The following is a 27,915-nucleotide window of genomic DNA, read 5'->3' on the forward strand; positions in this document are numbered from 1 at the left end:
AAAACAGGCAGAGACTTCCTACTTCTGCCTGTATCAAACCTACTGTATACCTCCCTTTGTGATAGAGAGACCCACTCCCTACGACTCCCTCTTTCATTTCCTTCTCCCCCATGGTAGAAAGTAGTGGTCTGTGTTACCCCCTGTAGCACTGCTCCTCCTCCCCACCCCCCCCCCCCCCCCACCACCACACACAGTTATCCAACTCTGTAAACCAGCAGACATTTGCCCCTCATCCCCTCTGAAAAGTATCCAAACAATATTACCGTTTTCACTTCATTCATGCCCATGATGCCGCCAATTTCTCCCAGATCCTTCAGCAGTAAATTTAAAATTTCCGTAGCCCTTTTCTTCTGGTGGTTACTGAGTTCCTGCAGCTGATTTAATTCTCTCTGCGTGGCTATTAAATTGGTCTGCAAATAAGTAGTAGGAAACATCAGTACTAGAAGTTTCTTTGCTTCAGCTGCTAGGACAAAAACAATACATACATTGGGGCCCTTTTATTAAGCTGCGTGGGCGCGTCAATTTTGAACTACCGGATGGCCCAGGTGGTAACTTCATTTTTTATGTGCGTCCACTAAGTGTGCCAGAAATTTTCCAGCACATGTCGCTAACTGGGCTGTAATTGGCATTGTACACGCGCAGACCATTACCGCCCAGTTAACGCAGAGACCTTACCGCTAGGTCAATGGGTGGCGTTAAGGTCTCAGGCCCAAAATGGACATGCACCAATTTTTATTTTGCTGCATGTCCATTTTCGGACAAAAAAAGGCCTTTTTTTGCAGGTGCTCTGAAAAATGGACCTGTGAGCGTCCAATACACGCATCTATACCAGCGCAGGTCATTTTTCAGCGCACCTTAGTAAAAGGACCCCATTATGTTTAAAAACAAAAAAACCAAACTTATCAAACTACTCAAATATTGGGCACTGCTTTTGGGCAGCATCACTATAAGGTTTCATACAAAGCTGTACAGTTTTCATATCACATTGCTTTGTGGCGATTCAAAAGATTTAAAAAAAAAAAAGAGAGAGAGAGAAAAATAAGTTTCATGCTGGGTTTTATTTTTTTGCTTTATGATCATCATTGAATAAATGTGAATAGACTACACCAGCCCCGAACTGCAGTTCAGATCCCCTGCCTGCCATAGACAATCAGAATCAGGCACACTGCTGAGACAGCGCACTTATACCAAACAAGGATGAGCAGCTGTCCTCTGCTCCTGCCCTCCAAAAACAGAAGTCATTCAGTTCAAGGGCAGAGAACTAAACAGGATTACCCAAGTTTTAAAGGTAAATTGAGGTGAGGAGGCAGCTTTTGAAGAAGAAGAAAAAAATTAAAGGGCCAAGGTGCTCACCACAGCCGACTCAGCACAAAGGTGCAAAATGAGGCAATATTCTGCATTCAATCTACTTCATGTCAAGGGGCCATGGCTACTGCACAGTAGTAAAATACACAGGCCATATTCAGCCCCTCCTGGGAAGATAATTTATCAGTAAAAGCAGAATAAGCCAATCTGATGGACCAATTCAGCCCTTCCAGCTAGGGCTGCATTTTGATTAAAATTTTAATTGTGCGATTAAAGGCGTTTATTTATTTATTTTTGTTCCTACTGCAGTCACTTAACCCTCTATTGACAAGAGTCACAAGGAGCTGCAGTGGGAACAAAAATAAATACCTTTAATTGTGTGATTAAAATTTGTAACTGGATTAATCTAAAAGCAGCAATAAAACAATTAAAAAACAAAAAGAAATTAAAAGATAAAAAAAAATGCAAAAAATACAAACTCAAAAATTACAAATTAAAGAATCTAGAACAGCATGCAAAATAGCTATAAACAGCTATACAGTTTTCAGAGCCTACTTCAGCACATAAACCCTTATTATGCAGCCACATAGGCATTCAGGGGACATTCCAACCACTTTATAAAAACGCAGCTGAGACTTATGTTTATTCTATAGAAAATAATTTTTTATAGTCCCTTCTAGAAGGAAACTAGCCTGACAAGGTCACCAAGTTTGCCCTTCTAATATCTTCCAAAGGGTTCATCCAATATTGCTGTACAGGTAATTTCTGCCACAGAGAGTAGCCATTGACCTCTCACATGTCTGTGACACTTCGGCTCCCTTTCTCTTGTTTCCTATAGGGAGTTCAGCTGAAATCTCAGGGAAGACTGAGCACACCGATACACTGGAGAATTTTTTCAAAGTCTCTCTGCCATTGGTCGATATCCACAGTCATGCACTATTTCTTGCTGAGTTTCCTATAACGTAAAACCATCTCTAATATTATGTACTTATTACGCACAAATTCACATTATGAATGTCAGCCATATGACATTTCTTTTGCATCAAAGAAAACTGGGAGTTCTGAAATATTCATGCAACTAATTTTGGGTATAAAAATGTATCGCTAAACTGGCATATTTCAGTCTGTATAAATGAGTCCTTAAAGGACTTTTTATTGCAAACCATTTCTAACATTTCTAACCAAGGCCAGCTCAAAAGATAATGGCACCCTGAGCCAACTTGCTTTGGCGGTGCCTCCTCCCCCCCCCCCCCCCACCCAAAACCACTCTGTCCCCCCCCCCCCCCCCAGGGGGGCACTGCTCTCTCATTTCTCTCACTCCCCCACAGTCCTGTAAAGTTTATGTCAGTTGTCAGAGGAGGCAGCAGAAGCACTACTACTACTAATCATTTCTATAGGGCTACTAGACCTAAGCAGTACTGTACATATTATAAGCAGGTACTTTCCGTGTCCCTAGAGGGCTCACAATCTTAAGTTTTTTTTGTACCTGGGGCAATGGAGGGTTAAGTGACTTGTCCAGTGGGAATCCAACCCAGGTTGCCAGGATCAAAGCCTGCGGCACTAACCATTAGGCCACTCCTCCACTCAAAGCAGCACGACAGGCTGCCTTTGGTCAGCCCCGGGGTCTTCTCTCTGCCATGTCCTGCCCACAGGAAATTGCATCAGAGCAGACAAGACACAGCAGAGTGAAGACCCACAGGCTGACCGAAGGCAGCCTGTTATGCTGCTGCTGGCGACAGACATAAACTTTACAGGAACATGAGGGAGTGAGGGAGTGAGGGAGCAGTGCCAGACCCACAAGGAGAGGGAAGAGAAAAAGGGGAGACACCAGATTGGGGAGGGTGTGGGGAAGAAAAGGCTTAACTTTAGACCAGGTGACATCAGAGGCTGGGTATTTTGGTGCCTTAATCACCAGCACCCTGGGCCAGAGCCTTACTTGGTCCAATGGTTAAGCTGGCTCTGTCTCCAACATATGTACATACGCATAGCCAACTCCTTTAAAATTCTTCTGACACTAATACAATCAAATGCAAACCATACAAGTAGAAAAACTAAGAATATATTAAAACAAATTACTGTTTTCTGGGTGAGCTCATCAGTCAGCTGCTCGTTGGCTTTGGTCTTGTCTTCTGCTTCCTGGGACTTCTGATCGTAGTTGACAGCAAGCTCCTCCAGGGCCTGCAGCACCTCTTTCACTTCATCTTTTGCAGCATCGTTCTCAATCTGAAGACGAGTCAGCTCCTCCTGGATCTTTTCATAATCTCTTCGGGTAGAGGCCAAAAGCTGGAAAAAATATATATCCGAAATACAGCTCTGATCAGAAACAAACACCTCACACCTATAAAGAAACATTGCTAAATAGGACCATCTCTGGGGAAAAGGTGACTAAAGTCACCAGAAAGAAATAATGAGGTTTCAATGAATTTTGTTAGAGCAAACAATTTGTAATACAACAGTCCAAACCCCATCCATTTATGTGAAGAAAATAAAAAAAGAAGGTTATAGAAATTCAAACATGCAGCTTTTACAGAAAGATTATGGACTCGTGACATGAAAATCAGTCACTCAACATTCTGGATCCACTATGTTAGTTATCTTTTTTCATAGATGGTCACAAGTTTAAGATTCTTATTCCAGCTCATGGGTAAAGGGTAAATGATCATGAATTTGATATACCACCTTTCTCTGGATACAACCAAAGCGGTTTACATTTATCAAAAGCAGGTACTTTTTTTTGTCCCTAGAGGGCTCACAATCTAAGTTTTATACCTGGAGCAATGGAGGGTTAACTGACTTACCAAGTCACAAGGAGCTGCAGGAGGAGTCTATCCCAGTTCCCCTGGTTCTCAGCCCACAGCATTAACCACTAGGCTATTCTTCTGCCTCATATCTACCTTACTACTCCCTTAATTAGTATCTCATGCTCTCCAAAGTGCAAATCTGTTGAGTTATTCCTCCCATGGCTTGCTCACGTCAGAATAAACTAGACCAGTGGCTCTCAACCTTCAGGCACACCCAGCCAGTCATGTTTTCAAGATATCCACAAGGAATATGCATGAGACAGACTAGCATGCAAATTTCTCTCATGCATATTCCTTGTGGCTCTCCTGAAAACCTGACTGGTTATATGTGTCCAAGCATTGGGTTGGGAACCACTGAACTAAGCACTCAACCTTTTTCCTTTCAGCTCCATCTGTATGGAATTCCCTTCCACCATCTTTTCACACCAAAATACACTACAAGAACTTCATAAAAAAGGTTTGAAGACTTTCTTTGATCAAGCTTTTTGGTAAAGGGCAGCCTTAGACACTGAGGGCTGCTACAGAGTATACAGGGAGGCAGTTTTACACATGGATATCTGTTCACATGTTTTGATTGTAATCTTTGTTGTTTTCATTTACTTATTAATTGTAAGAAACTTTGCTGTCAGTTCACCAAACGGTGAGATTCAACAGGTCTCTGTCACTCTGCTTGTTCACTCCCTCAATGGAAAAAAATATTTTAAGAAGCTTAAGTACAGCAATTGCTTAATAAAAGTAGATCAGAGATTGTGTTTTTTGGCCAGATATGTGTCTTCCAATACCATTATCCACAAGAAAACAGTAAACTGTGGAAGATAATCAGGAAATCTCATTATAAAATAACAGCATCTCACACCATACCAGTTTCTAATCATTTCAAAGCTACACAGAAGTAGCTAAATAATTTTTATTAAACAAAGGCCGACACTGTGGTCTTTATTAGTCCAATATGGACCAACTGGCAATATCACATCCAGAAGCAACCCATGTTAGAATAATTAAATACTTTATTGCTATTCTAAAACAAGTCTCAGTTAAAAAGAGAACAAGCAAATCCTTTCAACTAGATTAAATGTACCGCTGCTGAATATGAAAGTTTTCACCTTACTGATTCATTTATTGGGAGATCAGAGATTAATAGGGTCGTTTGCTTTATGAAACCCATAAATAAGCAAAATAGATTCATAAAAGTGGTATCGGAGAACACGTTTAGCTGGCTGCAGGACTTTGTCAGTCAAAAAGGCTACCACTGTCTGGATACGAGAATACACGGTTCAGCAAATGCAGTTAGCATCTGTGACAGCTCCATTGGCTTATGCAGCCCAGATGAGGGATGTGAGTTGTGGAGTTAACCGTCTTGCTGAACACTCATGTTACTATTTATTCATTGACTTTATAGATACATCTTTAATTACTCAATCTATAAACATGCTATAATTCATGCACTTAGTTTGTTCAAATACGATTTGTTTCACAAAGGATTTTCTTTCATTTTGTGCCCAGAGGAAGTGATTATAAGTTAGGTCCCCAGTGCTTGAGGCAGATTCTAAAGAATGTGGGAAGTGCAGAGTGATACCTTACCCTGCCTTGCCAATTCCACAAAGATAACCCCCAAGCAAAATTCCCAAAATCTGAGAACATAGGTCAGACCAAAGTGAAAAGCTGGGGCAATTACAACGGACTTCCGAAAGGCAGAATCACAAGTAACACATCTTCACAATAGCTAATAAAAGAATTCTAAGGAGAAAATTCAGAAGACATTGTGATCACATTATGATTATGTTACTCCGCTATTGCGAACTTTGCACTGGTTACCCATTAGAGCTAGGGTGTTTGTGCATCAAATAATTTTTGAGATGGCACCTACTTATATGTTATGTTTGGTTGATCTACCTTTATGTGTAATTAAGCTCTGTAATTCATTGCCAGAGAATTTGGTAAAGGCGGTTAGCTTAGCGGAGTTTAAAAAAGGTTTGGATGGCTTCCTAAAGAAAAAAATCCATAGACCATTATTACATGGACTTGGGGAAAATCCACTATTTCTGGGATAAGCAGTATAGAATGTTTTGTACTTTTTTGGGATCTTGCCAGGTATTTGTGACCTGGATTGGCCACTGTTGGAAACAGGATGTAGGGCTTGATGGACCTTTGGTCTTTCCCAGTATGGCAATACTTATGTACTTATGTAATGCTGTCTTAGGTGCCAGGGATTACCTTGTCTTACACTTTCCAAGCTGTAACGGTCTGATTTATAAATCAATTTTTTCAACAGTTTTTAAATATTAGGCCACCAAATAGTGTAATGAACTCCCTAAGGCTGTGTGTCCTGATATATGAAATTCTGAAAGCTGTTAAAGACCTTCCTTTACAGGAAATTTCTCCAGATGGATTAGGTTTGATTTGGAAATTCGAGCAAGTACTTCAGGTCTTAAATTTTAACTTAATTCTATTTCTGGGTTTTTTTTGTCATTGTGCATCTAAATTGATTTCATGTGCTATGTATAATTGTGCTATAAGCAACATAGAGCTGAATTGTTATTTGGATTTCTGTGGGATATAAATTTAAATAAAAGAAATGAAAATCTAATTGTGCAAAAGGGACTATTTTATTTTTGTTTACCTCTTCCTGGTCCAGCATTTGTTGTTTCAGCTTCTCAGCCAGCTGACTTTGCTGGTTAATTTCATCATCCTGTAAATGATAAAATGGCATTTTTTAGCTGACCTAACAGCTACATAATTGACTAATTCTGGCACTGGTCATCATACATCTGGACTACTGTAATTCTCTACATAATGGACTCCAGCTAACACTAACATCTCCAGCTCATTCAATACAACCCTCATCATTCAGACCATGTTTCCAACCCCCCCCCCCCCCCCCCCCAAGTCCAAACACTGGTTACCTAGCTTTAAAACATCCCAAGGAGGCAATGCATGCAAATATATCTCCTGAAAACCTGACCTGCCTGGGGTCTCAAGGACCAGAATTGCCTACTCCTTCCCCAAACTACATTGCTGACTTGCTATGACCTTATATAGCACCGCGGCCCCAGTACTACTCCCAAGACCTTTTACCCTTGCCCTTCCCATTCCAGCTTCACTTAGACCTGTCCCAGGATACTGCATTCTAATACTTAGACCTGGCCTTCTGGAATTCTCTGCCCCTTACCATCTGACAGGAACCACCATGTCCTCTGTTCAAAGAGGAATTTTTAAAAAAATGAGCTCTTTGGGCTGGTGTTTACATAATCGCCAGCCTCTATGATATCTCCAATCTCCTCCCTTCCCCCCCCCTCCCCCAGGCTCTCTTCTCTCCACTTCCTTTATTCAGGTCTATCCTTCCATCTTCTGCCTGTTTTTGCCTCTCTTTCTCTTTATACCGATATTGCAATTTTTCTTTTCTTTCACTTTTTGTTTTAAATTGTAGACTGCTCAGCAATGCTTTTCCAGCGATATACAGTATATCAAACCTGTGCAAATAAAGAAAAACTCAGACTTGACTTGTATTCATAGTGGTGAGCTCTCCGTATGCACACATACACCCCACACATAAGAATTAATGCATGCTTTTTGCACCAAATTTCCTAACAGCATTGGTGTCATCACCTTCTCTAAAAGCACCTCGTAATGGGACCCAAATATTATAATTCAGGTTTTCAGGTTTATTTAATTTGATTAACTGCTTGAGTAGCCATCAAAGCGATGTATAAAGAGTACTAAAATTCTAATATTAAAAACAGAAAAGAATGCCAACTGTTTAAAGAATAGAAAAAAAAATCCCAGTCTTCTGTATAACCACCAACCTTCTGCCAGTATTCCCCCAGGATAACCAAATCACGGGTTAACGAGAAAGGCATCCCTTAAAAAAAATGGGCTTTAAGTAAATCGCTTAAAAATTGCCAAGGAAGGATCCAACCTCAGGTTGGTCGGCAACTGGTTCCATAGCATAGGGCCCACTATATTAAACATGGAATTGCTCAAGGAAACCGGAGAGGCCTGATTGGATGAAGGCAGCACCAGCTGTCATCGCTGGGCTGATCGGAGAGTACATGAAGGAATGTAGGGGGGAAGGAGGCATGCCAAAAAAAGAGGGAATGCCAGTCCGGTGAATGCCAAATACTAGAGTCAGAATGAGAAAAGATCATGGATTTGATATACCACCTTTCTGTGGGTATAATGAAAGTAGTTTACATATATTCTACTTTTTCTGTCCCTAGTGGGCTCACAATCTAAGTGCCGTACTGGCAGCCAATGTTTGGCTTGCAAAAGTGGGGTTACTTCACTCCAAACAATTTAATTGCAATATTCTGAATCAACTGGAGTAGTCTCAGATCCTATTGTCTCAGACCCTGAAGCAAGGCTTTACAATAATCTAGGTAGGAATGTGCAAAAGCATGCAACAAAATTTGTAAGGCACCTCTGGACAGTAAAAGTTGACTCAAACGTATCTGTATTAATCTAAAAGAATTTAAACATTTACTCACCAGTACAGACACATGAGGGTGGAATGATAAATCAGAGCTCAACAGGATGCAAAATTATTGAATTCTGCTGTCCAATTGCAGCAAAAGTCTGGATAATCTTTTTGCGACTGGGCTGCATAATTCTATATAATTCGATTATAATCCCATCATTATAATTCAACTATAATCCCATCATCAGATGCTTTTAGATATGGTAATGGGGGCTATTAGAAGTCTGGTGCAAAAAGCATGAATGAATTCTCTTAAAATTACTAAAGAAAAAGAATGCAAAGAGAACGTGCATGGTGCCGTACAAACATTCACTTCATCAGCAGTCTGCAGATGTATGAAAAGAAATAGTATATGGATAAACCAAGTGATTCTTTCACTGTTTTTTGGACTACTGATTGTGAATTTTGAAAATAAACTTTTTCCTGTATCTTCTTGAAACATTTTTCCTTCCACCTTCATTTTGGTACCTTTGGGCTTTCGTGGAAGATGTACGGACCCCCCTGTCCTGCTTGTAAGAAATAGTATATTACATTTTACTAGCTAAACTTGTAAAGGAATTGAAAGAACACTTTTTGTGTTACAAAAAAAAATATTCAGCAAAATCTATCTATGCTGAACACCCACTTCTGTTTAGATACAGCTTCTGAATTTAATCTTTATGTGAGGCATCACAGTTATGATTACAGTTGCCTAATCGGCTCAGTGGTCGAGAAAACATTTGGCTCGCTCTTTAGGAGTTATATTCTGCAAACAGCATACCTAGCCAATTGAGAACAACATTGAAACATTTCAATAACACAGCAGCTTTATTTATTATTGTTGGCGTACCATTAGCAGCTAAGATTGACCTTTCTACTCAACCTTGACTCTTGTGGAGTACGTGCCTTGTCTTTTCATGCAACAAAAGCTTCCATTACCAAGGCAACAACAGCCGTCTTCATTTTCTGTGTCTTTTCTTCAGCCTTCTATCACACATCACTTGATTCTTTTAAAATAGCTTCCTCTTATTTACAGCTATGAAAGGGTTTTCCATCCACTGAACTGGACCATTATGACCAAGCAAATATAAAACAATCATGCATTTAACTTTATGCCTTTCAATATTTATGCACCATTCCTTAACTATCTTAATTTTCATGATGCAATTGATATATTGGAGTTTAAAAACTAACCAGTTCTCAATTCTTTCAAGAGCTTCACCTCTCTCAAGCTTTTTGATCTAAATATTGCTTCTGACATCAACCATAACCTTTTCTCATATCACATTCAGAACTGTACTGGAGTCTCCAAACTACTCCAAACAAATGTTCACTAACTTGCTGAAAAAGAGTTACCCAAGTCATTCTGTATTAGCCTAGTGAAGAGAGTATGGCTCTCAAAATCACAATATACTAAGGGTCAGACACTAAGCCCAGAGTGGTCAGTGATTTTTAAGCTGCTGACAATCATGGGCTGAATTAAGTCTGGGTTCTAGCACTGAATATCCAGGTAAGTGCGGTCATCCTGGATGATACATATGCCAGTGCCTGGTTAATTCAGCGAATAAAGTTAGGACATCCTGTTTGCTGTCCTAATTTTATGGGCTTACTTAACCGGTTAGCACACTGAACCAGGGGCATAGCCAAACCTCGGCGGGAGAGGGGTCCAGAGCCCGAGGTGGGGGGGGGCACAGTTTAGCCCACCTCCCCCAGCCGCTGACCCCCCCCCCCCCCCCCCCGCCGCCGCCAGGTACCTTTGCTGACGGGGGTCCCCAACCACCGCCAGCCGATTTCTTCAGCACCGGTCACATCCGGCGCCTTCACTGATGATCTGTTTCTAACTCCTGACGTCCTGCGTGCACGTCCTGTATGTAGCCCTGAGCAGGATGTGCATGCCGGACATCAGGAGTCAGAAACAGATCATCAGCGAAGGCACTGGAGTCAACCGGCGCTGAAGACGACTTCAGCTGGTGGGGGTTGGGGACCCCCGCCAGCAAAGGTACCTGGCAGCGGTGGCAACGGGGGAGGGGGTCAAAAGTAGAGGGGGGCCTGGGCTTAATCTGTGGTGGCCCATGCCCCCGTGGCCCCACCTAGCTATGCCCCTGGACTAAACACCACAACTAAGTGGTTAAGTTTATAGGACTGCCAAGATGGTACTGAGGGCTTTACAGTTAGCACAAAATGCTACTGCTAGAGTCCCATGTGGATTGTCTAGATGTGATCACATTTCAAGTGCATTAGCAAACCTACGTTGGTTGCCAATAGAACTTAGGGTTTGATATAAGATACTAGTATTGATTTTTAAAGTTTTAATGGACTCAGTGCCTCCAGTAATTTCAACAGTCTTTCACTTACATAAACCAACAAGATCTTTAAGTTCAGCATTACTGAATGTTAGATGTGCCTTCTTTTAGGATGATCTGATTGGAGGAATACAGATCCTCTCTTTTCTATGTCATTGGGCATATTTTATGGAATGATCTCCACTTGCCACTCAGAGTGATTGATAAGCTTGATCAGTTTAAGAAAGCTTTAAAAACTCATTTATATCAATCAGAGTGCTTTTAACATGGTCACTTGAAAGGCCAAAGTGAGTGAAGAACTGAAGAATGACAGTTCTTGTTTGATGTTTAGATGGTGATTTAATGCAAAATGTGGTTTGATAATGTAATTGTTATCATTTGAATATTTTGTATGTATATTGTTAACCGCTTAGAATTGTAGATTAAGCAGTCTATAAATTTTTACAAATAAATGAAAAGTGGTAACTCTGCCAAAGCTCCGCCCCTGAACCACTCTAGCACTAACCAGACAGTGCGGTGGCAGTCACAGGCAATATTCAGCAGCACTACCTGCTTAAGTGCAGCAGAATATTAGCGGATGGCTAAGCTTAGCACGGTTTAACAGGTCAGGATGTAAACTTTTGAATATCGGGCCCTAAGTAACAAGAGATATGGCTTTGGGAATGCTTCATAATATAGTAGTAGAAGGGGAAGATGATTGTTTGCTATGTCTTATAGTGTGTTGCCTCCAAATAGGCTTTATATCACACATACCAAAGCAAAAATGAACCTCACTCTTAAGCCAAGTATTGCTGGGTATGCACTCTTGCTGGTATTCTTCTTAATGTTTGTATTGTGCCACAGGAAACTTCTTTCTGCAACTTATATGATATAATCAGGGGCATTTTTGAAAGAGAAGGGCGCCCATCTTCTGACACAAATCCTCTCAGGGTCGCACAAATCGGCATAATCGAAAGCCGATTTTGGGCGTCCTCAACTGCAGTCCGTTGCGGGGATGACCAAAATTCACGGGGGCGTGTCAGAGGCATAGCGAAGGCAGGACTGGGGCATGCTTAAGAGATTGGCGTCCTCGGCCGATAATGGAAAAAAAGAAGGGCGTCCCTGACGAGCATTTGGCCAACTTTACTTGGTTCATTTCTTTTCACGACCAAGCCTCAAAAAGGTGCCTGAATTGACCAGATGACCACCAGAGGGAATCGGGGATGACCTCCACTTACTCCCCCAGTGGTCACCAACCCCCTCCCACCCTAAAAAAAAAAAAATGTAAAACTTTTTTTGCCAGCCTCTATGCCAGCCTCAAATGTCATACCCAGCTCCATGACAGCAGTATGCATGTCTCTGAAGCAGTTTTAGTGGGTGCAGTGCACTTCAGGCAGGCAGACCTAGGCCCATCCCCCCTACCTGTTACACTTGTGCTGGTAAATGTGAGCCCTTCAAAACCCACCCAAAACCCACTGTACCCACATCTAGGTGCCCCCCTTCACCCCTGTGGGCTATGGTAGTGGTGTACAGTTGTGGGGAGTGGGTTTTGGGGAGCTATGCACCTGGGAGCAATTTGTGAAGTCCACTGTAGTGCTCCCTAGGGTGCCCGGGTGGTGTCCTGGCATGTGAGGGGGACCAGTGCACTACAAATTCTGGCTCCTCCCATGACCAAATGGCTTGGATTTGGTCATTTTTGAGATGGGCGTCCTCGGTTTCCATTATGGTCGAAAACCAGGGATGACCATCTCTAAGGTCGACCTAAATGTTGAGATTTGGGCGTCCCCGACCAAATTATCGAAATGAAAGATAGAGGCCCATCTTGTTTCAATAATAGCGGTTTCCCCGCCCCTTCATGGGGCCGTCCTGCGGGGACGCCCTCAGGAAAACCTGGGCTCCCCGTTCGGTTATGCCCCTTCAATATGAACTAGCAACACATAAATGAGCACTTGGGAGTTCTTTAGTCAGGACAGTAGTACCCAAGATAATTAGGGTCATTTCTTTCTGCTATGTTTTCTTTATCTCATCTCTCTCCCCCTACACAGAGTATAGAACAGTCACTTCAAATTGACTCTTAGCAATGCCATTCTCTTCCACTGTGAGTCTGTTTTTCATTATTGCACACATCTGATGTCAAAATTGTAATAGAACCAAGCCAAGGAAAGAGGATAGTACAACAGATAAAACAGCACATGTCAATTTATTTCTACTCTATGCCACTGAATGTTTCCCCAAGCCATCTTAAAGTGCAGACCTTATCATCCAGCTGTCTGTAAAGGCTGGTAATCTCATTTTCATATTTCTTCTTGTCTTCTGTTGAAATGTCGGCTACAGCAGGTACGATGTTGTCAATGATAGGTGTGTTATCACAGGGTTCCAGGTTCTTTTGATCTTTTGCAGAGACCTGTTCCTCCTCAGGCACAGCTTCCCCTGAACAGAAAAGAAAGCAAGCAGATGATCCATTGCGTTCCAGAGACATCAGTGCTATAGGTGACCCACCCTATGTAGCTGTTTTACATAAACGTCAGGCCTCCACAATAAGCATATGCAAGAAGAAAGAAGTCTATAACACCTGATACTCCAGGATGACGTGTGTTATCCATTATGTCTTATGCTGTCTTATGGAGGAGTGGCCTAGTGGTTAGGGTGGTGGACTTTGGTCCTGGGGAACTGAGGAACTGAGTTCAATTCCCGGCACAGGCAGCTCCTTGTGACTCTGGGCAAGTCACTTAACCCTCCATTGCCTGCCGCATTGAGCCTGCCATGAGTGGGAAAGCGCGGGGTACAAATGTAACAAAAATAAAATAAAAATACATACAACTTACATAGAATGTAGAGTGCATTATGGAGAAAGTTACCATTCAGTCAAAAAAGTCACAGTGTATTGACAGTTCTGCTATAATTAAGAAAGCTTTCTACTTTTCTAAATGTTAATAAAGATGTAAACATTAAAAATCTATAAAAGCAAGACCAAGCAACAATAATTTATTTATTTGTATTTTGCTCACACCTTTTTCAGTAGTAGCTCAAGGTGAGTTACATTCAGGTACACTGGTTATATCTCTGTCCCTGATAATGACAATTCTTCCACATTTACCTCTACTCTTTCACATCTTTATAACTGTGTATCAAACAAAAGGCACCTGTTGAACAGAAGAATATCAAGATTCACAATATACAAGCACAGGACCAAATCTATAATCCAGGTACCACATTTATACACCTCTTGTGCATAAATCTCTCTATTACTAGCGCTTACAGACATGCCCTTGGATTCTACACATGGCGCCCAAATTTGGGCACGCCGCTGAGATGTGCGTGCAATTACCTGCTTAACGAGCCACCATCAATAATTGGGTGCTAACAACCAATTGGCAACAATTAGATTTTGTGTGTTCATCTAGTTGCACGCTATTCTATAATGCTGGCACTCAGATCCCATAGCATGTAACCCAAAAGGGTGTGTGGCCAGGCCATGGACATGTCATAGGTGTTCCAAAAAACTGCATCTATTGTTACAGAATAATGGATCGGCACGTACAACTTGGGCACGAGCATTTATACCTGGTTTCAGCAGGTGTAAGTCTAGCACCCAAAGTTAGGGTGCAGCAATCAGCACGATTTTATAAAGGGAACGCACCCTTTATAGAATCATGGTTCACACCAATCTTTCCTGACACCTATTTTTGAGGGAAATTTATACATTTCCCCCATAATGTATACTTACCCATGAAAGTGCTATTCTGTATTGTGTGCCAGGCTCACTATTTTTACCTAAATCAGTTTCATTGTTTTTTTCTTTGGCAGTGTGCATTGCTATGTGTAGTCTTTAATAGCTATATTTATAAGGTGACTGTATACTGCTTTCTCTCTCTTTTATATATATGTATATATCTATCTTACATTTACTTTCTTTATGGTTTATCCTTAGACATCATACTTAGCCTTTACACTTGTCTTTCACATTCACACACTTTGCCTTTTGGGCTATGGATCTATTTTTCCACCTACTGTTTTGACTGATGCACATATTTGTGGGATTGATTCCTACTAGCTATAACACAGTCACAATATCTCTTTATATATCGATGGAATAATTAGAATTTTCAGCTTTGTTTGATGACATCACATTATACTTGTGGCACTTTTGTTATTAAAATGTTGTATACTTCATTCTTTGAAGTACAATTACTGTTGTTGCACGTAATCTTTTCTTTTGAGCACATTTATATTTTAATATATGTTACAATATCCATTTCTCTGTTTTGTGTTTTTATATATTTTATGTGTACAGATACTCAAGACTCCTGAAGCAGGCATTGTTGCCAAAATGGAATTGTGTCGAGTCCATTGTATCTGTTCTTTGGTAATAAAGACTTACTTATCTACCTCTGGAGTCCTGCTCATTTTGGTTGACCTATGTCCCTTCCCTACTTCATTGGACAGTGCTTCATATGCATAGCATGTAAGTACAAGGGGGTATCCCTATGGGTGGAACATGGCAGGGCTCCTAGCTGCACATGTAACTTACAGAATACTGCTACATTTAGGCGCCCACACTTTCACCAGGTCATTAGACGCACTGATCCCGGGTTATGCCCAGGTGCCATTAAAGAACAGGCTCCTTCCATGCATCCTTTGGGCACCTAAATCGCTCCCTTATTAACCAACCTCTGATGCAGGCATTGTCTTGCTGGTATTAGAGTGATAGAGCAGGAGCTAGAGCTAGTGGAAGGTTGTTAGGTACTCTAGGACAAAACTTCAATGTTATCCCCCACCAGGCCCCTTCCCCTTTCCTGCCCCTCTCCCCTCCAGCAGTTCTCTCCCTCTCTCTTCTCTTTCCCCCTCCCCCACAATCTGGCTGCCCAGCATCTCCCTTTTCTCCTTCCCACATCCCTTGCTGCAGCAGCCACATGGAATAGCTAAAACTCAGCAAGTGTGGAACTGGGAAAGAAAGAGTTAAAACGTATGTCTTTAAAATAAATGCAAGAAATTGTCTTAAGTGAGCTATTGACAAAATGCTGACTTAGCTGACCTAGGAGCAGGCCAGTTAAGAAGTGTATTCCAGACCTCTTTATCTATATTAACAAAGAAAAAGGCCTTCAGATAAGAGAGGTTACAAGAAGGTCTGAACTGACCACTATTTGTGATAGATGTTTCCTTTTGGAAATGTAAAGCATATTCTGTAGAAAAACAGGTAATAAGTGTTAGTCTATTATTATATTGTAGAAGGTATATAAATCTTTGGAAAATAAAATGCATTGTCCCACACAGGATCAGTAAAATTGGTCTGTTTATTAGAGCTGCATAATATATCTTATTGCAATAAGGCGGGAAGATATGGAGAGATTGCTTTCTCGTTCCAAGTCTCCCTGAAGAAAGAGGCTAGTGCTTACATTTATACCCCTTAAACACATACGAGGTAATTGACTCATCTATGCAGAATTCTATAGCATCAGCAATGTATTTTATTTTCCAAAGATTTATATACCTTCTACACAAGCAGGGCTGACAGCTAAATAAGGAAGTGTAAGGCCTCAGTACACGCATGCATTAAATGCTGCTATATCCCCATACATGATGGAAGACTGTGACAGAGTAGGTGGGGACATGGCAGGTCCTGTGCCTCCTTGTTTATCTGCCAGTCTGCCTGCTAGTTCTGGCTGTTCTGCCTGATTCTCATGTTCAATACAAAAAAAAAAAAAAACATAAAATAAAAAAATAAAGATGAAAGAGCAAATTTAAGGTTTAAGCAGAAAAGCTGCAATTGATAATTTGGAAACAGTACTTTATCTCCTACCATTTCTACAAGATTATAAAAAAATCCATAACAAAAAAATAAAACAGTATAAGGAGCTATGATTTTTGTGTTTCAGTTTGACATTTTTGGCAAATTTGAGGCATTTAAAAACTGCAGAAAACCTCTTAATAGATACTAGGAGCAATTTAGTAAATGGGAGCCACACTTAGGCGCTGGGATGATTTGTGCTAGGATAGTATTCAGGAAAGGGTGATCTGCACAAAGCACTCTTTACAGAATAGTTTCTTAAGTGTGCATTTCACGCCTAACTTTGGGTGCCAGCAATCATGCCTGCCAAAAGCTGGTGTAAATGCTGACACCCAACTTCTGGTAGTTAGGCAGACAATAACAGTATTCTATAACTTTGTGCCTAAATTCTGGGAATGCCCATGCCTCTCCCATGGCCACACCCCCTTTGGAGTTGCATGCTATGAAAATTAGGCAAGCATGTTACAGAATACAGCGCAGGGCAAATCTGTGTCAAATTCTAATTACTGCCAATTGCATAGTTAGCTAATTAGTTTACACACGGATCTGAAATCCATGCTCAAACTTGCATGCCCAATTTTGGGTGACCTATACAGACTACAGCTGACTACGTACTTTGGCATACTTCTTTCTGCACTAATCTTTACTGAAGTCAAATTTCTCTGGGCCTAAGAACGATCAATATTACTAGAAACCTGTTTGAAAAACTAGCAGAGTATAAAGAAATCACTTAAAGCTAACATGATCAGACAGAGGCAGGAAAGAACAGTAAGTCAAACATCATTTTACTGTGGCACTCTGGATCCCTGAGGTACTATGTTATGCTTCATTAAAATGCTCAGTATAAAGCAATTTGTGAGCATGTTTATTAAAATGAATGCATGCACAAGATGAATACAACTAATTCTGAATGCACAATTCATTCTCATGGTATATTTAAAAAAAAAAAAAAACACTACATTTTCCCATTAGCCTCACTACTCATTCTAAAACACCTCTCTCAAATACAGCAGCCAGACAGTGGTATCTTTTTACAAACCTTCCAAGTGTTGAACAACTTAAGAATTTAGCTTAAAATGCTTTGTCCGGAGTCTGGCAGAAACTGCTAAACATACTGCCTATCTCTGCCAAAAGTCAGTCACGGGAATGCTGGTCCTATACTAATGCATAAGTATGTCAGCTTCCCAGTTTCTCCCATGGTGAACAGAAGAAATCTCTATATTAATTTAAGTAGGTTATCAATAGGGCTTCCGATTTTAGCTTTTAACTGATGATAGCACATCCCTGATGGAAAACAATTAAAATATTGGATAAACACCAGAAAAGCATCACTTCCCCTAGCACTCTCACCCCTTTTCCTGGCTTAGCTCAGTTTTTGTGCTTTTTCTATGTGGACAATACCTAAATGACACAAACATATATTTAAAGAGATACCAAGCAATATCTGATAAACACTGATTTTTTTTTTTTTGTATCCTAAAGAAGCCCTCAGTTACTGGAAAATTTATAAACACCTAAGAATAGAAGCACTAATTATAGCTATGTCTGCATAATCATTTTTGCAGTGGTTCCCAAACCTGGCCCTGGAGGCACCCCAGCCAGTCAGGTTTTCAAGATATCCCCACTGAATATTCATGAGAGAGACGTGCATGCAGCGGAGACAGTGTATGCATAGCTCTCTCGTGAATATTTATTGGGACAATCCTGAAAGCCTGACTGGTTGGAGTGTCTCCAGGACAAGGTTTGGGAACCACTGCACTACTGTATTACTTCAAAACAGGGGTGTCCACTCAGTGTGCATTCGGTTTAATAGTATTTTTTTTGTTACATTTGTACCCCGCGCTTTCCCACTCATGGCAGGCTCAATGCGGCTTACATGGGGCAATGGAGGGTTAAGTGACTTGCCCAGAGTCACAAGGAGCTGCCTGTGCCTGAAGTGGGAATCGAACTCAGTTCCTCAGCAACATTCCATGTAGAAGTCGGCCCTTGCCGATCACCAATGTGGCCGCGCAGGCTTCTGCTTCTGTGAGTCTGACGTCCTGCACGTACGTGCAGGACGTCAGACTCACAGAAACAGAAGCCTGCGCAGCCTTCTACATGGAATGTTGCTAGTGGAATAGCAACATTCCATGTAGAATCTCCAATAGTAGCAACATTCCATGTAGAATCTCCAATAGTAGCAACATTCCATTTAGAATCTCCAATAGTATCTATTTTATTTTTGTTACATTTGTACCCTGCGCTTTCCCACTCATGGCAGGCTCAATGCGGCTTATATGGGGCAATGGAGGGTTAAGTGACTTGCCCAGAGTCACAAGGAGCTGCCTGTGCCTGAAGTGGGAATCAAACTCAGTTCCCCAGGACCAAAGTCCACCACCCTAACCACTAGGCTACTCCTAGTAGGTTATTTGAAGATTTATTATACTGCCTGTAAGGAAAAACAAAGAGGTTTACATCCAATTATGCAATAATAGAAAGAGAAGAATAGTTACAAAAATAAAGGAACGGAAATGGAAAGACAAAGAAGCCAGGGTCAGCTCAGTCCACATGTCACAAATCAAGCTTGCCCAAATGCCTTTGAAAACGCATGTGCTTTTAAAGCAGCTTTAAAACGTAGTCGGTTGTTCTCAGTTTGGTGGAAAAGATTTCAAATCAGAAGGTCCATATCTGGTTATAGTCAGGCAATATTTTGATGGGTGAGGGATTACTAACTGGTTTAAATACTGGGATCGACTTGAAAGTATGTGCAAGAAGGAACAAAAAGATCCAAAAGATATGGAGGGGCTACCTATGAAATAAGCTTTATTAAATATAAAATATTGGAACAGATCCTAGATGAAATGGGCAGCCAATGAAGGGTTTTCAAAGCCAGTGTATAAGAAATCAAATCTGCCTGCTCTTGTTAGTGTGTGATAAATGGATTTAACACAAAATAATTGATTTAGCACAATTTAATTCACCACTTAGCATGCTTTAAATCAATTTAGCATGCACTAAAAATTGCCTATTAAAGCAAATGTGTGAAACTGGAAAAAAAAAAAATAACACACATGAAAAGTCAGGAAACATTTGTGAAAAATAGAATAACTAATTGAACTTGTCTTGCTTTTACACATCTCTATAAAATAAGCATTCATTCTATGTCAAACACAATACATAAGTGAATTAATCTACACCACATTGTGAAGAAATCACGATGAACACATTTTTTAAATGCTTGTAAGATAGTTAACTGTTTCTTCCCTTACATCTACAGCATGCATAATCTTCATTTCCTGAATGGCAAAGTACCCTGAAAAACTGGCTGGTGGCCGCATAGCCGTCTTTCATGGAATTAGCTCCTTCCTAAAGAAGGGAAAGGGAAATGGGACTTGATATACCGCCTTTCTGTGGTATTTTGCAACTACATTCAAAGTGGTTTACATATATACAGGTACTTATTTTGTACCTGGGGCAATGGAGGGTTAAGTGACTTACCCAGAGTCACAAGGAGCTGCAGTGGGAATCAAACCCAGTTCCCCAGGATCAAAGTCCGCTGTACTAACCACTAGGCTACTCTTCCACAAAGTGGTAGTGGCTAGGGCTGTACTAAACATTTGTTTTCGATTCAGCCCCAAATACTTTATTCGTATTTGGCCAAATAGTGATTTAAATTTGAATACAAATAATCTGAGGATCTACTGTGCTAAATCCTACTGAAATAATCACTTGATTTCTGATTTCACTTTGCTTCTTTTATTATTTACGTTGTTAAATCTCAATGCCCATTATTTGTATTCAGTATTCGACCGAATATTTTTCATTATTCGTATTTGGCTGAATAGTAAAGTATGCTACTTGGAACAGCTCTAGTAAGTGACAAGGTTAAACTTCTTTTAAATTATTGGAGGATTACTACTACAAAACAGCAAACTACAGAACAAAGTGTAAACACAAAATAAAACAGTTTGAAGCATTTCATAAATGTATTTATGATCATATCCTTAGTTCACTTTTAAAAAAACAGCAGCTGCCAGCTTTAGATAATGAAAAAGTTATTTTAAAATGATTACGTAGAAATGATATTCAAGCAGCAAGCACATCAGGGAATTGTGAATTCCCAACCCAAGCCCGAGACCAAATACCCAGACAATCTGTCTCCATGGCAATCACACAGTGTTAATCAAGATACCTTCCTTGCACTGCAGTGAACCAACACTCAAGGGAAGGCCCCAGAATGTTATTTCTATATTACTGGCCCAGAGGAAGTCCTTCTACAGTGACAAAGCACAGTAAACAAAAGAAAATCCTTTGAAATACATAAAATGTATAATAATTGCATAGAGATGTAATATTTAACACACACTTCATATATGAGCTTCAAATCCTTACCTAAAACAGTTGTTAATTTTGCAACTACCATGACATGCCTGTCAGGAAAGGCCATTTTGTAAATTCAAATAGAGAAAAAGCTTTTAATATTATATTTAAAAAAAAAATCTGCTCACCCCACAATATCAAGTCAGTGACACATTATGGTGGCCATTTTCAGTACAGCCTTCTTGCTGCAAAGTCTATGGGTGCTTTGTACCAAACTTTCAAAGGGAAACTAGATGCATACTTTCTCTTTGAAAATTGTTAACACAAGGGACCTGCAAATTTTGCATGTGGGTTACCCCTCCCCCACCCCGTGCAGATTTTGTCTGGGAAAGAACAGATTAATATTAGCAGGGAGAGGGGGAGTCACATGACGGCACAATGCTAGATGGCCGCCTGAAGGCACAGCTCTAGGACGCAACCCCAGAATTACCTGAAATGTCTTTGATTTGCAAAAAAAATTTTTTTGAAAAAAAGTAGCTGTGTTGCAAAATGGGGCACAACTTTTTTTTGTCTACATCAAGGCATATACTTTGACGTGCTAAACCTTTTTAATGTGTTTAGATTGCTTTGAAAAATTTCCTCTCTTGATATTAAAAACTCACCTCTTCAAAAAAGCCTATCCCTACGATCCAACATAACTCCCCACACCCAGCAACACAACATAATCAAGGATCGTACTGGACAACCTACTATCATCATTCCCCTCAACCCAATGACGCCTGAATCACATCTACCTCATCTGACCACAATACAATCTTGTATTTGTTACCAATCGTAACGGCAAATGCCTTTATGGTTACTTATAAGCCACATTGATCCTGCAAATAAGTGGGAAAATGTGGGGTATAAATGTAACAAATAAATATCTAGTTTATGGCTGAATTGGTAAATTAAAAAAAAATCCTCTATATCTAGAGTTTAATTGCCTTTAGGGTAAGCCTGAAAAACAAGTTATCTACATGCAGACACCTCTGCTATGTCAACCATTAAATCCTAAATCAAGGCAGAGCATATGAGCACCCTAAAGATGTCCAGTCTAATGCCACTGTGTCTTAGCAGTAACTTCTACTGGCATCCTCTTATTGTGAGAACGCCTCGCAGTGGTGTTCAACTTATTTGCCTCCCTTAAGGGTAAGAAATCCGTCAGCAACACCAATACAATAGCTAAGCACTAACCATAGTACAGTATGATACAATGTGCAATTAATCTAAGCTTAAAAAGTTAAATAATACATTTATATTTAACTAAGGTAATACCAGCATTTGATTTTGCACCCTCATCTTTGGAGCAAATCTTGTGGCATGAGCCGTTCAGCTACGGATAAATTTTCAGCTTGCGGGGTCATTTTAACCTAATCCATAGGTTCAGTGCCTCTGTCCATTTATGTTTTAGGATTTACTTTCAAACCTTTGTAGCGTGTCTTGTTACACCTTACATTACCATTTTTGTAGCATGTCTTGTTACACCTTACATTACCACTACCTCCTTTTCTGCATTTCTTTTTAAAGTCTCTCTTCTACCTCATTTTGCCATCACTTATTTCTAACCCATTATCTTTACTCTAGGGAAGATGTTTCTTATCCTTCTACATAGATACCAGCTGCCATTACTGATGCTAGCACTGTCAGCCTTTACCTCTATTGCTTACCACTTCTACAGTGCTGTCAAATACGCTTTCACACAGACCCTGTCCTTAGGCACTGTGAAGCTGGTGGAGGGAGTAGGGAAGAAATGCTTTTTAAGGCTTTTCCTCTACACACAAGTATTTTGAGCTTGTCAATGTAGAAAAAGGAACTGAAAATCAACAGCTTCGGACAAATGTTCCTGTTTATTCTCAGCAATAACGTCAGAGGTTGCAGATGTAGACAAGTCTGGCTAAAGATCACGTTTAATGACAATGCCACAGTGGGCAAATTCCACCAGCACAAGCCTCTGCCCGAGAAGAAACATCTCAGCAACTCTGACTGATCATCAGGGGGACAAAACATAGAAACATGATGGTAGATAAAGACTATATGGCCTATCCAGTCTTCCCATCCATGCCATCTGCTATCCCTTCCTCTCCCTTAGAGATCCTATGTACTTGTCCCAAGCTTTCTTGAAATCAAATGCAGTTCTTGTCTCCACTATTTCCAGTGGGAGCCATTTCCATTAATCCACCACCTTTTCCTTAAAGTACTATTTCCTTACATTGCTTCTGAGTCTGAGTCTATCCCCTTTCACCTTCATCCTAGTCTCCCTTGTTCCAGAGCTTTCTTTCAGCTGAAAAAGAGAGACTCGCAGCCTGTGCATTAATGCCAAGGAGGTTTTTTCTTTTGTTACATTTGTACCCTGTGCTTTCCCACTCATGGCAGGCTCAATGCGGCTTACATGGGGCAATGGAGGGTTAAGTGACTTGTCCAGAGTCACAAGGAGCTGCCTGTGCCAGGAATCGAACTCAGTTCCCCAGGACCAAAGTCCACCACCCTAACCACTAGGCCACTCCTCCACATTTCCCCTCTCCCATCTTTCTTCCAAAACGACTATACTGGGAGACAAAAAGTCTTGCCTTCGCACCCCTCTCATCAGACAGAAGACCCTGTTGTAGCTTGAGAAATACATGAAACATTGCTTTTAAGATTTGTAGTCACATATTAGATGTACTGTTTTATTTTCAACTGTAGTCACCTCTTACCATTTCTCCACCTGTTCAGCTCCATCTCCAGATGCTGGATAACATTCTTAAGAGATTTATTTTTATCTTTCTCCTTCTCATATTTTTTCTTCCATTCTTCAGCTGTCAGTTCTAGGTTCACAGACACTGTGTTCTTAATAGTCTTGGCTCTGTATTTTAAAAAGATCAAATGTGAAAAGTGTACATATGTTATTTAAAAAAAAATGCTTTACCAAAGCTATCAAATTCCCCTCACAAACCTAAAAAGCCAATATTAAGGTCTAGCAATTCAGATCTAGAAACACAAGAAAAATTATTTATCTATTTTCAGGCCCCTAGTCACCCCAACATTTATCAAATTCTCAATAATCATGATCCACTCACAACCATCCCTCCCAGAATGCAGTTGTTAAAAAAAATAATAATAATAAATGGACATCATACCTATAAATATTACATACACACACACACATGAGAAATGTCATTTCTAAAAGGTTTCAATGAATCGTAGTGCATCCCATCCAGTAAGAAGACAATTGTTTTACTGTTTTGGATTTGGGAATACAAAAGTATTTTCCCTGGTGCCTTTCCCAGGAATACCTACTATTTGTGTATACATTTTGAGAGTTTTATTTATTAGGATTTATTTACCACCTTTTTGAAGAAACTCACTCATGGTGGTATACAGCAAGAATAAGTCAAACATAAGAAATAGACAATTACAGCACTAAATGTATTCAAACAACAATAAGGTATGGCATAGTTTGGTGCATTACAATATCAACACAATTTTTTGACACCGACACAAGTACAATAAAGACTCTTTACAATTGGAGTGCATTTTATAAACATCTTTCAGAGAAGGGTGAGAAGATGTGGGCACCCAGTCTAGGACTCACAGTGAGAGGGACCAGTTTCTGACCCTCTCGACCATTATCCCTCTTGTTGAGCTGAGGCTCTGAACTAGTCCACTGTACACAAATTCCTCCAGAGTAAGATTCCTGGGGAACGTTTCCCCCCCCCTCCCCCCGATATTCAAAATTATTTAAACGGCCAGGAGCAGATCTGGTTAAATAGTGTTTAAGTGCCTAACCGTGAATAATCAGCAGGAGGTAACAGTGATCTCCTGCTGAATATCCTGGTTAGCGGTATAGCCGCAGATATTTATCGCCAAACTGGCTATGTTGAGCAGTCAAAATAGGCCACTTAAATAACGGGCTTATCATTGACTGCTATATAGTTAGGTGGTTAGCGCTGAATATTGGCATAGCCGGTTAACTTTTTAGCAGCCAACATAAACCCAGATATTCAATGCCGGTTGCCGGAAATGGCCTGACATTTATTTATTGTATTTGAACCCCACATTTTCCCACCTTTTTGCAAGCTCAATGTGGCTTACAGAGTATAGATATGATAATGTTGTTACATGATTTAAAAACAGTCGATCATAAGCAGAGGTGAAAGAGGATTTAGATGGAAGGTGTTAGGTAAGGTCGTGTGAGAGGTGTTTTTTTGGTGTACTTGGGTGGTTTAAGGAAGAATGGTTTGTTTCATTGAGGGTGACTTTTGTAGGCTTTGTTGAAGAGATGTGTTTTCAAAGCTTTGCGAAAGCTGGTTAGATTGGTCATGGTTTTCAGGGCCATGGGTAGTGCGTTCCGAGACTGTGTGCTTTTGTACGCAAAGGTAGTAGCATAGGCCTGTTTGTATTTCATTCCTTTACAGCTGGGGAAGTTCAGATTTAATGTCAGCAGCTGGCTGAATATCAGGTCCACTATTTTTAAGCCGGGTTTCTAATTCTCCAGTTATGGACCATGCATTGTTAGCTGACACTTGGGAGTTTATCAGTCAAGAGCATCAGATCGCAATAATGTTTGTTAAGCACCAATATCTTTGTTTTAAAATTTCATTATTATCCAATGTTTCACACCCTAACCATGCAATTCCGTATGAAGCAATCTTGTGTGTAGTTCAAGAAACTGTGCACAAAGAGAACGTATCAGAGGATGAAGACCCTTCACACAAAGCTGTACTCATCTAATTCCTCTATACAACCCAAAGGCCAGGAAAGGCCAGGTAAATTATGTAAAGTACACCATTCCTTGTCTCTACAGAATACTGGATTTAAATGGTTCTGTATTCAACGTGCTTGCCCTTAGATTACACAAAACCACACGTAAATAAGATTTATAATTTACACATGTAAGTATGCACCCCACTTGTGATAACGCCCACTCGTAACATATGTGCCATCGCATCTAGGTGCATACTTATAGTTGGTAAAGTATAGGTGATGTTTTATGTTTGATAGATAACCTCTTTTAATATTGTTATATTCTTACATGTTAATTATTATTGTTTTATGTATGTTTACAGACCCCTGACAAAGGCATGCGTGCCTAATCTTGGCCGAGTCGAATCAATTCTCAATAAACTCTTTTGTGACTAATTTTGAATCTTCTACTTCTCTGCTTTTTTTTCCCCTGCATATTACTTACAGTACTGAGCAGAAAACTACAGGGTATGTGTTCACATATGCAGAAACGTCTAGAACAGCTCCTTCTAAAATTACCCCTTCAATGTCCATTTCCACATGAAAAGGTTTCACTCTTTGGAGGGTAATAGTCCATTATTCTGAGATTTAATAAAAGCCTCTGATCACCCCACCCCTGCTGTAATTGTTCTAGAATTGTCCAATGGATATCAAAAGCATTACAGTGATCAACCATTGGTAGTTTAAAATGTTCCGATGTGCTGTGAGATATCTGAACAGCTAGCTTAGTTCACTGTATGTAAACTTTCTCCACATGCAAAAATGGCATTTACAACAACAAAAAAAAGGAGCAATCTGTATTTCTTCTTCCATCACTAGCATTTAGAACTGTCCAAAAGTCCAACTATGGACTATGAACTAAAAGAGCATTTTAATTTGGCCATTAATGATAAACTGGGCATGCTGGTATCAGAATTTTACATATACTTTAGCTCACCTTTATACTAAGAAATAAAGGGGGAGTAAGGAACAGTTTGTTTGAGAATTAAGCCACCATTTTTTAAAATGATCTATACTATGGTCCATTTGAAACAAATAGATGTGAAGATGCCATTAGGAGCTCTGATCTTCCTCAAGCAGATACTTTTTCAAAATATGGACCCATGCTGGACTTGGCCATTTAGCCGCCCAGTCTCCCAAGGTCCTTCTGTAATTTTTCACAATCCTGTCGCGAGTTAACGACTTTGAATAACTTTGTGTCATCAGCAAATTTAATTACCTTGCTAGCAGGGCAGCGCTGCGTACACTTTGTAGCGCTATATAAATGCTAAACAATAGCAGTAGTAGTAGTAGTTACTCCCATCTCTAAATCATTTATAAATATATTAAAAAGCAGCGGTCCTAGCACAGACCCCTGAGGAACCCCACTAACTACCCTTCTCCATTGTGAATACTGCCCATTTAACCCCACTCTTCTGTTTCCTATCCTTCAACCAGTTTTTAATCCACAATAGGACATTTCCTCCTATCCCATGACCCTCCAAATATGATATTGTATTGTAAAATTGGATTCTTACAACAAATTACTTTCTTATGCATTATTCTTTGTTATGTATCCTATACCGTTTATTGTAAGCCACATTGAACTCAAACTTGTTTGGGATAATGTGGGATACAAATGTCACAACTAAATAAATAAATAAATAAAAACAGATCAAAGGAAAGGGAAAATGTCTATCAGACTTTAGCAGGCTTCAGCATTGGTCACCACCACCATCAGAGCCATCTTTAATATGAATGTCAGCAACGTTGGTGTAGAAGTTTTCTTTGCTCAGCATTCCTCAGTTTTGTCCATATTTCCAGATTTCAAACATTTTATTTTTTATGTTATTGCCCAGTTTGCTCTCCATTTCTTATTTGTTTTGGCTTCTATCATGCCCCCCAGTACCAAAATTAACAAGCCAAAACTAGAAACGCAGATGATCATCCACAATAAACCAATGGTAAACAAAAAGAATAAGACAGGAAAGTACACTGCAGTAGCCCTACTTATGCAAAGATGTATTCTAAAATATTTAGCCCATTGGGTTAACAGTGTGCTTCTACCATTACCACTTCCTCGGGGCACTGCACAATCAAGAGATTCAGCATTGGTTTCTTCCCCCGTTTCTCTCTCTCTCATCATTCCAGTTCTGTCCTGGTCTGAGCCATCAACTGACATCTCCTCAATGGATACAAGCCAATACTTAAACTAGATAGTCTGCCACAGAGACTGCATTCAAA

At 40.2% G+C, this 27,915-nt stretch overlaps 1 protein-coding gene across 1 annotated transcript in view; it reads right to left on the bottom strand.

Annotated features, from left to right (window-relative positions):
- The window catches only part of KIF5C (kinesin family member 5C), a 216,527-nt gene that overhangs the window by 84,811 nt on the left and 103,801 nt on the right, over positions 1-27,915 (bottom strand). Inside the window, exons 11-15 of the mRNA XM_030210027.1 lie at positions 23,664-23,812; positions 13,096-13,271; positions 6,727-6,795; positions 3,382-3,588; positions 264-410 (exon numbers count right to left, since the gene is read on the bottom strand). Of these exons, the coding sequence (XP_030065887.1) occupies positions 264-410; positions 3,382-3,588; positions 6,727-6,795; positions 13,096-13,271; positions 23,664-23,812 (748 nt within the window). The remainder of the gene's footprint in view (positions 1-263; positions 411-3,381; positions 3,589-6,726; positions 6,796-13,095; positions 13,272-23,663; positions 23,813-27,915) is intronic.

This window comes from Microcaecilia unicolor, chromosome 7 (genome assembly GCF_901765095.1).
Source record: "Microcaecilia unicolor chromosome 7, aMicUni1.1, whole genome shotgun sequence".
Taxonomy (NCBI): Eukaryota; Metazoa; Chordata; class Amphibia; order Gymnophiona; family Siphonopidae; genus Microcaecilia; species Microcaecilia unicolor.